The sequence below is a fragment of the Ixodes scapularis genome, unplaced genomic scaffold (genome assembly GCF_016920785.2).
Source record: "Ixodes scapularis isolate PalLabHiFi unplaced genomic scaffold, ASM1692078v2 PGA_scaffold0__279_contigs__length_252992795, whole genome shotgun sequence".
NCBI classification, from domain to species: domain Eukaryota; kingdom Metazoa; phylum Arthropoda; class Arachnida; order Ixodida; family Ixodidae; genus Ixodes; species Ixodes scapularis.
In genome coordinates this window covers 60344451-60358183 of record NW_024609835.1, presented here as the reverse complement: position 1 = coordinate 60358183, position 13733 = coordinate 60344451, and the positions used below count along the sequence as shown (strand labels likewise).

Here is a 13733-nt window from a genome sequence, read left to right as displayed (position 1 = left end):
TGTTGCTCGTTATACTCCGTTTCACCTTATGTTGTACCGCAGCGAAGACTAGAAGCGCGAGCTCATAGAGTTGGCAGCAGCCCTTAGTGCACGAGAGCTTGTGCCTCCGAGACGTCCCCTAGAGCATGGAGCTCGCGCTTGTAGCCTTTCCTGCGGTACATCATAAGGTGAAATAGAGTATAGAACTATACTTCGTTTCAGCTTCGGTCCGAGCGTGGCCGATGTTATTAGCCGAAGGGCCAATCAAACAGCGAAAAAGGCACAATCATGGCGTGCTCTCCGCAGTTGATAGGACCAGCCGGTATTCGCCGTCTCTCTGTGCGCGCTCCTCCGCCGGCTAGTCCTATCAAGCGCAGAGAGCACGCCATGACGCGGCGCTTTTTACGCTGTTTGATTGGCCCTTTGGCTTATAACGTCGGCCGCGCTCGGACCGAAGCTGAAACGAAGTATAGCAGATTTCGCGACAACACAAAATGGCGTTACTTCTTTGTCTTGTTTATTCCTGAGAAATCGCAGAGTTCCTATGAGTCAGAGCCACAAAATGGCGGACGGAATTAGTCATCCCCCGGTTGTCAGACTACGCTGCTGTGGTTGCCAGGCTGTCAAAATCTCCTTAAGAGGGCCGAACTCTCTCAGTATAAACGGCTCTGTGTTGCCACGGCCGGACTGGAAGCGCGCTCTCTCTTTCTCTTCTTACGGCCTTTGCAATCGCCCGGGAGTCAATGGCATTTTTTCTCCGTATGTAGTTCACTTGCTTGCCGCCAGGGGCGCAACCACCTCACCCCACTTCACCCCACTCGGAGAGTCCCTTCGAGCTGCTTTGCGCTGGTGTTCGAGCTTCGCAGGTTGTTGTTTTGGCAACGGTTCCTCGGAATACTTCTGATTAACCATGCAAAGACGTTCACGACAGGAACGAAAAATCAGCTGGATATGTGCACAAGCCCTCGAGGAAGCACTTTAGGCTGTGATATGCACTGTGCGAAAATTGTACAGACTACTACACCCTCGTCTAGAGCAGCTGACCGACTTCATGTGCGGCCTATAAAATGCTGATACAGACCACGGCAATGGATAGATTGGGCCTGCTTACATTTCACGAGAGTGTACAAATTATTTATCATTTATAGTTCCTCCACGTAGAAGGTGTCTGTCTCCTCCTGTTCTTGAGTTTCAACAAAAGTCCTGGAGGTAAAGACGAGCATATTTTTTCTGCAATTGCATTCGCTGTTTCTACTTACTACTTTTTACTCCCAGATATCTCGGAGATGTGCGTCAAATATTCACCGTTTTGGGCTCATCAGAAGCGCATTAGATAGTGGCTGAGGGTCTAAATGTAAGAATCAGGTGTCAAAGGCTATAAACATTTCGGCCGCAAGTTGTGACAGGGTTGAGATCACCTTTGTGCACTGCAAAGGGTAGCCCAGGGGTGAGGTGACAGCGCCCCCCGCGAATTGCGGCGGGAGGTGGCGATTGCCCCAATAGACCCTTTCCGAAATTCAGTGCCATCTGGTGGTTCGTAAAGCAGTTTAGGTTTTGCCATATCAATGGCGGATATGAACTTGTATGGACACCGTCACTTTCGCAAGTCAACGGCACGCGAGGAATTGTTTAGTGTGAGTTCTTTCTCGATCACTTTCAGTTCGATGGTGACCAAGAACCTGCATTCAGAACAAGGTTCTAACCCACTCATATGCCTCGAAAAAATTCTATACACCAAAGTGCTTTAAAGCCGATTGTGTGCCGCGCACAGATTGATGTAATTTGAGTTATTAGAAACAAACGCTTACGTAGCTCTTGTGTTCCCTTCCTACGTCGCGTCGTACTGACCCCCCGAATGTTCAGGCCTCGCATCATCCGCTTAGGAGCATCTTCAACGTCTTCCTTTATCAGCCACTAGAAGGCCCCACAGATGCCGTTCCACAGATGATGATAGTGATCAAAGTGGCCAGACTGAATTTCGGAAAGGGTCTATTGCAAAGGCCGTAAGAGAAAGAGAGCGCGCGTTTCCAGTCCGGCCGTGGTGTTGCCTAACAAAAATGGGCGATTAGGCTACTGGCAAGCACCTCTGGCGTTGTTGGCGTTCAACTGGAAGGTTTCTCACTTTACACGAGCTTACTGGCACTAGTGGGACTCAAGGATACGCGCACGCAACGCCACAGGCCAAGAAACTCCTTTGTTGCGCTGTAATTTCGAGGAAAAAACCGAGTGTTTTCATTCAATCTCTCCTTCGTAAAACCTGATGACGTAGCTGGGCGGTAGCAGTACCACCCAGTGACGATATTTGAATGCGGCTCATGAATTGGACCCGAGTATGGCGTGGACACTCGATTTGGGCTCGTGATAATCGATAGCTCGAGAAGCATTCGGGTAGTGTCCTGTGTCCAATCGCCGCAGTGACGACAACACCGAAACCATAACAATGTCTGCAACTCAGCGCGTGTCATATGCCTTGCCAACCGCAGCGCATGGCTATGATCAGCATTGGCGGCATATAATCGGCTCCAGATCACTTGGCCGCTTGTTCTGGCTGCGAGTTGAGGGGGTAAATTCTGCTCGTTTTTTTTTTTTTTTTTTTTCTGCGATTTCGATTGCGTGTGGTGAAAAACGCACGGGTATTTCACAGGTCGTTAACGTAAGGGATCCGTTCTAAGCGGTATTTGCTCAAAATACAAGAATCCTTGCATCACCCCTTTAAGGGTATATTGTCATTTTCTGCAGCCGAAAGCCTGCGCGGATTTCGTGTCATGGTGGACAACACGGGCCTGGTGTCGACGTTCGACCGTTACTACGACGAGAAGAACTACGGCATACCGCACGCCATCGAGGAGAATTTCCTGCATGCCTTCACGTGCGCCCTTTACCCTATCACGTCGCCCTCTTTCCGGGTGCTCAGGCTCAACTGCACTCAGCCCGTGCTTGGTCAGTACGTGACCCTCCAGATCTTCGGGCGGCAAGACACCCTACGCTTCTGCGAGTTCAAGGTCTTCGCCCAAGGTCGACCAATCTTATTATATATTTGTTTATGAAAAATGAAAGGGCCGTTGCAACTCCCGTAACGCCGAATTAGAGCGCAGCTCTTGAGGAGGAGAGAAGGGTACTGAGGGGAGAGTATACCTCGCCTCCCTCCTCATCCTCCCTGCTACTCCTTCTCCCGTCCTCCCTACTCTTCCTATCTCTCCTCCTCCTCCCCCCTCCCCCTCCTTCTCGCCGCTTGCCGCTCCTCCTCCTCTTCCATCCTCCTGCTCTCACCTTCTCTCCCTCCCCCCTCTTCCTCCTTCTCCCCCTTCTCGCTCCCGACGCCGACGCGTCACGCCGAGGCGTTACGGTTACGGCGACGCCGACGCGTTACGATTACGGCGACGCCGACGCGTTACGGTTACGGCGACGCCGACGCGTCACGCAAACGCGTTACGCAAACGCGTTACGGTGACGCCGACGGCGATGGCGACGCCGACGCCGCTCAAGCCAGAAACGGGCGCCTAAGAGCTGCGCTCTAAAAGTAACCTTAAAGGGGTACTCCACCGGTTTTTTCATTGTCTCCGATTTGCTTGAAATTTTTCTAAACTAACCACAAACATTGCTAAAATAGTATCCCAAATATTAGGTCAAAATATTGTTTTTTCGCGAAGTTATTGAATTTACAGTTTTGGTCTTCACCATGTTTTTCAAACTGAAAGCCTCTACTGGCAACAACAACAAAGTGACGTCAGTGGAAGGCAGGGGTTAACTTTTTGGACTACAGAAGTTGTTCCCAACGGATTTGAAGCAGTTTCTTGGTGTCAAATGAGTGCTTTGGAGGCTCGCTCCCGTATCCGCGCTCCAGCACGGAACAAATAATTGGCATATTCTATTTTTAGACTACTTGCTCGACTGGCAAGCCTGCCTGCCACTGACATCACGGCACTGAAAAGTGCGCGAATATTTGAATATTGGTTTTTGCACCATTTTCATTGGCCGATCTCGCAATAACTATTATGAATTTCGCGATGCTAAATAGCATACCGGAAAGGCTAAAGGCCGGGGAGTCAGAAAATATAGTTAGTTGAGGTAGCTCAAAAAATCGGTGGAGTACCTTAAAGGGATGGTGAACCAAAATTTGGATTTCAAAAAAACAGTGCAGGAGATGTAGGCGGGACGCTTCAATCCCTGCATTACTACTTGAAAGGCGATATCTGGAATGGACGGCCGTATTTTTGAAAAAAGAGGTCGAAACCGAACCAGGCCGACGAGGCGAGTGACATCAAGATATCTCGTTTTCTCGTCTCTTCGCTTCGCCCCCTCAAGGCGGCGAGGCGGAGAACACGCGAGGTCGTTCCCTCTCCTTCTCGGAGAAACAAGACGTAAACATATCTGGCAAATACCGCCTCCTTTTTTTAAAAAAAAATACGATCATCCGTTCGAGGTATCGTTGTATGAGTGATGTTTTCGTGTTTGTAGCATCCCGTTGGACGCTTTCGCCGCGTGTTCTATGGAATCCAGATTTCGGTTCAGCATCCCTTTATTAATTGAGGAGACGCGTTGCAGTTACGGCTACTACTACAGATCTCCAGGTGTACCATTACCCGGTCAGGTTTAGGCCGTCGCCTAACTGCAGACAATCTCAAGTTTGGCGACGGCTTCCACATTCCATTATCCGTGATTCGAGCAAAAGAGCAAGACAGCTTTTTACGCGCGTTGCCTACATTTCACAGTGTTTTCCTTTGCTCGGCGCCAACTATTTTGTGCTACCTTGTCAAGGCTGGCGTAGCTTTCGCAGTGTTCCAAGTATGTTGAAGCTAGATACGCGAGCGAAAGGCAATGAAATGCAAGAAGTCACGTGCTCTCGCAGTAGAACGGGGTGCGGCACTGTGGAAGCTATGCTAGCCCTGACAGTGTAGCAGAAAATAGCTGTCGCCGAGTATAGTCCGTTTTTACATAACATCAATTTGCCTCTTTTTTTAGATTTTAGCGTGATGGAATTTATAAGCTTTTGTGCACTACCAACTTGAGGGTGTGATGTGAATCTCCGGAGTGCTCTCCTTCTACACGCGGCAAAGTGCTCGTTACAACAAAATGGTGGACAACATGACGTTGGTGGAAACACCCTATAGACCAGTCTACAATAGATCACGTGCAAAAGGAAAAACGTCATATTGTATACTCATCATCAATTACCAAATTTCCGCCACATCGAGGGTTTCGTTAACGATAGTTTTGCCGAAAGACAATAGCCCCGGCAAAATGGGAGTCGTAGAAAGAAAATATGATCACGCGCTGCAAGTCCAGTACGAACTTTTCACACGACGTCTTTGATAAGGGCCGCTCACTGGCCTCGACAGCCCAGTTCACTGCTTGAGTGACGAATCTTGCGACCTCATTGCTGACAAAACTTTTTTTTTGCCAGAATTTCGCGGCCTTTTTTCTTTTCTTCTTTGAACCAAAACTAAGCAGCAACCCATTGAGTGCACAGATACATTGTATAATATCATGAAAACCGAGTTAAATGCAGATTCGCCTTGTCCACAACTGGAAGATGTGGAATACCTCCCCCCCCCAATCCTGGCGGCTCCTGCATGATGATGATAGCTCTCAAGAATTCTGCACATGGCCTATTGAGCAGACACCGCCAATGGAAGACACCTTGCTCTGCTAGCAGCCGACCAGCCTATATAGCATGCATTCATTTGTTGTAGTCTAAAGTCCTTCTACTACTACACCTATAGTCTCTATTTTTCCATCTAAACCAAACAAGCAACATTTTTGTCCTTAAAAAAAAAAATTGTTTTCAAATTTTGTTTACATTGTCAAGTGAAACGTAGAAAATTGTCAGCTTATGGCGAAGAACCTATTTTCTATCAACTGTTTAGTCAACTCTGTTGGAGACGTTTTCTGGGCTGTTCAAATTGGTTTCGTTTTCTTCATCTCGGGTTTTAATATCTGTACCTCCTGGTTTCCATAGTAGAGCTCAGTACCTTTCTTTGAGGGTGGCTTCATCTGAAACCTAACCCGGTCGTCTCTAGAGTCCTGCGGGCAGCCGCTGGGCATGGCCTCTGAAGAGATCTTCGACACCCAGCTACACGCCTCTTCGATCGATGACTCCGGCCCGTACCACTTCACCAACGCACGTCTTAATGCCGAGTACGGATGGTGTGCTGGTCCGTCTGATGCCCAGCGGTACCTGCAAGTGAGCCCATACCATTTTTTTTATTATTTATTTATTTGCAAGGTACAAAATATTCGCAAGATGCAAGTTAATAGCATTAAGTTTCGTTGTATCTTGCTATAGCATGATACAACACTAATTTATGCTAGAAACTAGCGAATCTAGTTTTAATTCTTTATTTATATTTTTTTTATTAGCACTTATTTTTCGTTGTCATAAAGTTGTTTTTTTGTGTGTGTGTCTATTGTTAGCACCAATTTTTTTTTAGTGACGGTGAAACGATTAGTTATGTAAGGAATTGGAGGTAATAAGATAGACAATTACAAAAAACAAGTACTTCATTCTTACTTTATTTTTCTCCTTTCTTGCTCAAATAACGATAGAAAATTGTATGCATAAATACCGGTCGATTTATCATCTTTTATTTTTATGTTGTCAAAATTATAAACACTATCAGTGGCATGTTTATAATGTTAACACAAAAGCTCTGCCTGAAGGGCACATCTCAGAGGTCTGTGAAGTAACACTCGCCCCGTTTGCATTTTAGGTAGACCTCCAGAACCACACTCGTATCACGGGCATAATATTGCAAGGTATGAGCACTCCCGTGAAGAGCGGCTACGTCATCGCCTTCCACCTGACGTTCAGCAACGACAGCATCTACTGGACGTCGGAAGAGCAGCCCGTAGGACACCGTAAGGCGAGTCGCGTTCGAAATATAAACTTTTGAATTTGGTTGGCTATATAAAATTGCGTTTATGATGAAGTGGGGCACTACATCTGCCAAAAACCTATGTTATTGTGAGCTCACAAATATTCGCATAAAAAAAAGGGCTCGATACAGCTTCTCATGGTGACATTCGTTAAATGTCTATAACAATTTTGTGAGAATAACGCGTCGGGTTGTCTGGTCAGTACACTGATCCTGGCCGGCATGGCTGAAACGGATTTATTAAAAGTTTGCTGTCTTGAACGCTTGTGAATGGCCGCAGGTGACTCTGTTGTTAGGCTGCTATGTGGCTATGACAAACTGCACAGGTGGCAGGAGAACGAAGTGCAGGGACGACCGGCCTAAATTAGTGCCGTAATGAACCACTCTGTTTCTTCGCCCCAAAATGTCTCTGTGAAGCCAGAACGGTTGACCTCATGCAAAATCAGTAGCAACTTCAAAGGGCTGAAGTTCTTAGCGATTCTTACAAAGTCGGTAACATATCGTTTATTTTAACTAAACGAACTTGGAAGGCAACTGAAACTTCCAGATTTGTTTCTTATCTCGTGATAATATAGCATATTCTATTGACTGAGTCAGCTTGTTCGGACATTCCCATTAGCATTAGTATCATAACACCGGCAGATGTTAAATTAAGGTGGGCCATGCAAGAAGAAAAAAAACTAAAGTTTGTTTCGAACGAAATGGTGACGAGTAGAGCGTCTAGTGACCTAATGCTGGCAGTATTTTTAAAGAGCGTGAGATAATCGTGATATGTTCATCCTGAGGACGTCCTTTGTGAAAACATGCACGTGACCCCTGTTGATTCTTTGAAGTGCGTGATCGTAGTCCAGATTTTTGTACCCATAACACTGTAACCATGAGTCTGCTTGTAGTCTTCATCTTCATAACTGAATGCGAATGTACCTTTTTCCAAATATGTGCTGCCGCCTATCGGGAAACCTGGGTTCGATATTGGGTGCTACCAAAACAAATCCGCCATCTGTATGCTGTACAGAAGCTTCGTTTACCTAGCCCTTCTCGCGGGGAAGTGTTTTTTTTTTTTTTTTTTTTTTTTTCGTTTTGCATGAGTCAATCTACGTTGTTGTTCTTTTTTTTTTTTTTTCAAATATATGCTGCAGCCCATCGAGTCATTTGGGTTCGATATAGAGTGGCTAGAACTCAGTGCATTCGCAAGGCTTATCCGACTCATTTGACTGCGGTATTTGGGTACCTTCGTAGCATATTTAAAATTTCAAGTCACATACCTTCGGTACGGTACTGTCGGGATGAACAAATCTGGTTCGCGTTTGAGGCAGATCACTGAGTCGTCATCCCCCAAACCGTGCAAACCCCTCCCAGAACCGCGGTATAACTTTCAAACAAACCGTACGTTGCTGTGGCACAAGTTCATGCCGCTCGCCTCACGGGAAAAATACTGTTACGATAGGACGTAATAGCTGACACTGTGCAGACAAAAACTTTTAATGTCATACGACAAATGTCGAAAGAATCAATTGAAAAAGTTGGGCCTAGGCTCACGAAGTGACAACGCCATGATTGTTTTTGCTTTGTTCCTTTTACGCCGATCAAGTCTCTTACTCCTCTTCTTTCCGTCAATATACCTCCGTGCGCCGCCTCATGTTAACATTTGAGGAGGCCGAACGGCTTGGTTTAATACAAAGTGGCTCACGCAATGCGACGAAGCTCTTCCCCGTGAAAGGGGCTCGGCAAACGAGGCTTGTGCACAACATACAAGATGGCGAATCTGTTTTGGTAGCAAACAACCTCGAGGTCAGGAGCGTAGCGCTACGCACTTTGGAGAAAAGTACATACATTCAACAAGAACCAATATCACAGGTGGTGGCAGCACGCCCTTCTCAGTTGGGTTCTTTGTTAGCCCCCACCTGCGTCAGCACTCCAACTGCGTCAGCAACAAAGAGATAGGTATTTAGAATTCTGAACGCATTTCACCTATTACATTCTGAAACACTCAAAATTTTAAAAACTTTATTTTACTGTAATCATACTAGCTTCTGCGTAGGTCACGCGAGTTTATAGATGGCTGAACGTGCTACAGGGTTTCATGTATATTTACCAGCAAAATAAAAGAATGTCAGCATTAACACCGTTAGGACACTGCCCTAACTATGTTTTGTGAGGTGTGAAAACATGTTTTATTATCGAATGGAAGTATTCATGCAATGTTTTGATATATAATTTGGAATTTAGACCCTTTGGATAATCCCGGGAGCTCCGTGAAAACACGACTGTAACTTTTCATACATGAGCAAGTGACGGGAACGGCTCGGGTGTGGTCGTTCAGGTGTACACGTGTCACCAGTGCGAGCTGTCAACGTTCACCGCGGACCAAGGCGTCCGTTACAATCTCCTTAGGGGTATCGTGGCCAGATACGTCAAACTGCAGGTGCTCAAATGGAATAAGGCGCCCTGTCTTCGACTGGAACTTATCGGCTGCAGGTCACAAGGTACGGCCAATCCTTCTTTCATCTGTCCGAATGTTTTCTGGACAGTATCTTGAGTTCTCAGTTTTACAGCAATAGCTCTTAGTGAAACACTTCGCGGTTTTGCGCCGTCGGCCGCGCTCCATATCGACGCTTACCATTTTCGGCACTGCGCCAAAACATTCCACGGGCATCTGATAACGAGATAACAAGCAACCAAGATAACATGCATGGTCAGAAAACCAGTCCCCGCCGGGCAATCTGGCAGTGCACTGGGATAGGTGCCTGTGTGGCCCAGAATTAGCACCAACAGCCAATTGTCCGGAGATACGCTGCTAAAACTGCCGTATAATGTTACGATGCATTCTGTATCGGAAAGCAAGGGGAAAGCATGTACGTTAGTGCCCCTCCAAAGCACCTGGCAAATACAGAGTTTCATTTTCTAAACGAATAACCAGAAAGATGGTATTAATAGTGTGTGTTTGTTTCAATAAACCTTTCTTTGAGAGTGCAGTTTGTTTTGTCTAGTTCATTGTCTCTGTTTGTTCGACACTTTTCGTTTTAGAACGTCTGACTATTTGTGCCAAAGTGACTTAGGAAAACATGCTCCCTCTTACGCAGACATATGAAATGCTCTCTGCTAAATACACCTTCATTGGTTTCAAAACGCTATGGAATTTTCGTCCGGTGTGCTGCTCGGTTTAATACAAAACGCCTATGCGGAGTCCATGGTGCGCTCTCGCACCTTTGCCACTCAATCAGTCCGTCTGCTCTGAAATGACGCCTTAGCGACCCCGACGTCACACTTCAGCTGTTGATGTGTTTCACCTTACAGGTTGCGCATTTGAAACCTCATTTTCATTCAATTTCCTTCTTTTATTTGCTTACACTGAACCGACATTTCTAGTTCCCGTATAGATTTGTTCCCTTGGTGTAGACATATTTTTATTTGGGTTCCTTGACTGCCTCATAGTGTTGATTTCTAAAATTGCCCAAAAAATCTTTCAGCCTTTCCACTCTGGTGAAGAAGGAAGACCAGCGAAGCTGTACTATGGTGGGAACGAAGTAATGGCCGGCCGCAAGTCGGCAAGCCCGAGTGGAAAGGCTGGAAAGGCTGCCGGCCATCCATGAGCAACGGCGGCAATCAGACAACCGGCAGGCCGGTTGTCTGGTTCCCGCCGTCACTCATAGATGGCGGTAGCTGTTCAGAGTTCTGTGTCATCAGGTCATCTTAGGATTGACGCGATCCTGGGGAAATTAGCCCCTAAGAGCTCCGCTGTAAAACCTATCGCCTGAGGTGGGAAGGATACAGAGAACATGAATGCTTTTGTAGATGTAACAGCTAAGGTTTTTGAAGTCAACTTCTCTTTTCTTTATCAATTGTGTTGTCTTAGGGTCCCCCCAATCGCTTTTCGCGTAGAGTTAGTTACCTTTAAGATGCTTCCTTAATCGCTTAAGATAAAACCGCCTGTGAACTCGTCAGTGAACTGCGGTGCTGTTCTGGAGGATTCCGAAGGAGCCATTGCGTCGCCAAACCATCCCTTCTACTACGGCCAAGACAAGAGCTGCTGGTGGAAGATTTTGCCTCCTCCGGGAAAGCACGTCTGGCTCAGCTTCATTATTTTCGACCTGGCTCAGCGGGAGGCCTCCTCCAGAGCTGGACAATGCCAGGCGAGTTTAGCCCCTAGTCTTCTTCAATTTTTCTTGTGGTCTTTGTGTTCTGAGCTTTAGAAAAGAAAAAAATTAACAGCACAATTATACTAATCTGCATGGTTATATAATTATTGTAAAACATGTGGCAATCTAAAGAATTACAATGATCTTAATAAGGGCTAGAAGGTAAGAGATGGCATGAAAAAAAGAGAATTATTTTTTAAAGAGAATTCATACTAAGCTAAGTTTTTTTATTATTATTAAATGGTGGCACGGGCCTTATGGTATTGCATTAACCTGTTCCCTTGTTTTCTTTTTTTAGAGGGGGGGGATTGCGTATGGGGGTTAGTTGACTTCAATTTTATGACATAGAAAATACCGCAAGAAACCGTTAGTCGAGCCATTACTTTAATTTACTATTAAGCACTAATGTTCACCCTTTAAATGTTGGATTACCATTGGAGATTCTCCATACTCAGGCGATGTACATTAATTCCAATCACTGAAGGCCAAATTCCGTTTTTCAATTGAGATGGACTTCGACGAGAGGATAAGGTTTAAGCCGAATTTCTAGATTCTTCTTGACCTAATCTAAAATACCGATCGGTTCGCTTTGCACATCTTACAAAATGTCCTTCCTCGTGTATTTCTGTTTAGGACCAGCTACTCCTCTACCCAGGGCACAGCGCAAAGAGCAACTGTTCCGACTCCATTCTGTCTCCGAACGGCCACACTTTTCCTAAGGAAATCATCTCCAACGGACCCATGGAGATCCACCTCAAGACCTGCTTTCGTTACTCCCTGAGCAGATTCAGCGGCTTCTATGCCACCTACAAATTCACTGGTAAGTAGCACTTCACTTGCTCAGCCTTCAAAACAAAATGCATTTTTACGGACTTTTTTTTTTTTTTCAAGCAACCGTACAAATAAGTATGGCCATTGAGGTTCCAGCTTTACAAGCCATTCAAATATCAAATAGACCAATAAGATTATGCCAACAATAATTTTAAAGTAGACAAAATAGGTTTACTGTTTAGTGATGTTCACCCGGTGCACGCATCACGCGAAAAAATAGTCAGGCTTTTACAATACGGCGCTATGGCGTCGGGTACGCGGCGGAAAAAGGGAGGGTTGCTTGGGCGGCACAAACAATCCTCGTGTGGCGGCGGATGAGTTTGTCTTCAATAATGTGTTGTCGTTAAACATTTCTGTGTCGAATGTAGAGCTCGCTTAACTCGTCTGCGGTGGTGTCAAGTGTGCAAACCGCTCGAATGGACGGCAAACGCTGACATCCCTTTTCCCGGCACTTCGTCGGAGTGAACGACGAAGCTGAGGAAGACATTGTGTCCGCTGTCGACGTCACGCACATCCCTGCGCTGATTTCTCCCCCGCGTTAACACCGCTTTACGAACAGCGCCAGTTCGCTGAGGTGCTTCGCGTTACGCAAAAAAACGACAGTGTCACCATCATCAGTTAGCCATTTGGTCGATGACATCGCAAAAATAAGCACGCATGATCGCAAGAATCTTTCGCGCTCAACGGGAGTTCGCCAAAACACCGCAACGCAAAGCCGTTGTTTAAAGCACGAAATACTATACTTTGTTTCAGCTTCGGTCCGAGCGCGGCCGATGTTATGAGTCGAAGCGCCAATCATACAGCGCAAAAAGCGCAGCGTCATGGCGTGCTCTCTGCGCTTGATAGGACTAGCCGGCAGAGGAGCGCGCACAGAGAGACGGCGCATACCGGCTGGTCCTATTAACTGCAGAGAGCACGCCATGACGTTGTGCCTCTTTCGCTGTTTGATTAACCCCTCGGCTCATAACATCGGCCGCTCTCGGACCGAAGCTGAAACGAAGTATAACAAAACCCCTCCACCTCACCTCCCCCCCCCCCCCCCCCCTCCCTCCGCAGTCCCGAAATTTTCCCGCTAAATTCAGGAGGGAAATTGCCGTCAGGCGACCTGACGTCACGTAGCCTAAACACCAATTCAGTTTCCCCGCTAAATTTAGCGGAGTAATTGATGTCACGTGACCTATACACCAATTCAGTCTCCCCGCTAAATTCTGCGGGTAAATTGATGCCACGTGACACGCACCAATTCAGTTTTCCCGCTAAACTTAGCGTGGAATTGACGTCAAGTGACCTGTGCACCTCAAGTAAAGCGACACCGCTTCACTTCTCCTACCTCTCCCGTCTCACCTAAATCCCCTTCCGCCCTGTCCTTCACCCCGTCCCCCCCTGCCCACCCCCCTTCCTCCCTACACCCCTTTACGGTGCCCTCTTATGTGCTACCAACACGAGCAAGCCCCGCGAAATCAGCCTCATCAAGTACTATTGCATTAGACGGAATGTCTAAGTCAGGTGATATAAACAATTGATTTTTCTCTCTCATAAACGACTGTTCAATTTTTTTATAATTGAATGTGGACGATCGCTCCCCAAAGGGCTGCATTTTACGCGTTATAGGACTTTGGAGAAAAAGGTCGCTGTCAATTTTATTATATTTATAAGGAAACTCGGTACTCGAAAACGCGTCGTGGCAACAAGGATGTAACGGATCCTACTCACAAATGGCCTGCAGCGAGGCCACTTCTTAGCACATGCGTCGCTCTATTACCTCTTGTTTGCTCGGTGCCGACACTTTCCCCTCTGACACCCGCTATTAGACAATAATGACAATTTTATGAGACCTCCTGTATCTTGAAGCTCGCCGTCAGACACGAACGAAGGAAAAGTAAAGCCCCGCATAAAAATGTAACGACAT

General features: G+C 46.5%; 2 protein-coding genes across 2 annotated transcripts in view; both read left to right on the top strand.

Moving 5' to 3' along the window:
• LOC120837637 overlaps positions 1 to 9393 on the top strand; it is a gene marked incomplete at its 5' end in the record, with an annotated part of 103657 nt that extends 94264 nt beyond the window's left edge. The window contains 4 exons of the mRNA XM_042292042.1: positions 2719 to 2994; positions 6000 to 6163; positions 6690 to 6842; positions 9178 to 9393. Of these exons, the coding sequence (XP_042147976.1) occupies positions 2719 to 2994; positions 6000 to 6163; positions 6690 to 6842; positions 9178 to 9393 (809 nt within the window). The remainder of the gene's footprint in view (positions 1 to 2718; positions 2995 to 5999; positions 6164 to 6689; positions 6843 to 9177) is intronic.
• Positions 9394 to 10633: 1240 nt separating this feature from the next.
• Positions 10634 to 11806, top strand: LOC121836812 (G-protein coupled receptor GRL101-like; the record flags this gene model as incomplete). The annotated part of the gene is given in 3 exon segments (XM_042292038.1): positions 10634 to 10663; positions 10775 to 10987; positions 11627 to 11806. Coding segments are annotated over 3 exon segments (423 nt in total), but the record flags the coding sequence as incomplete, so codon positions are not given.
• Positions 11807 to 13733: the final 1927 nt, after the last annotated feature.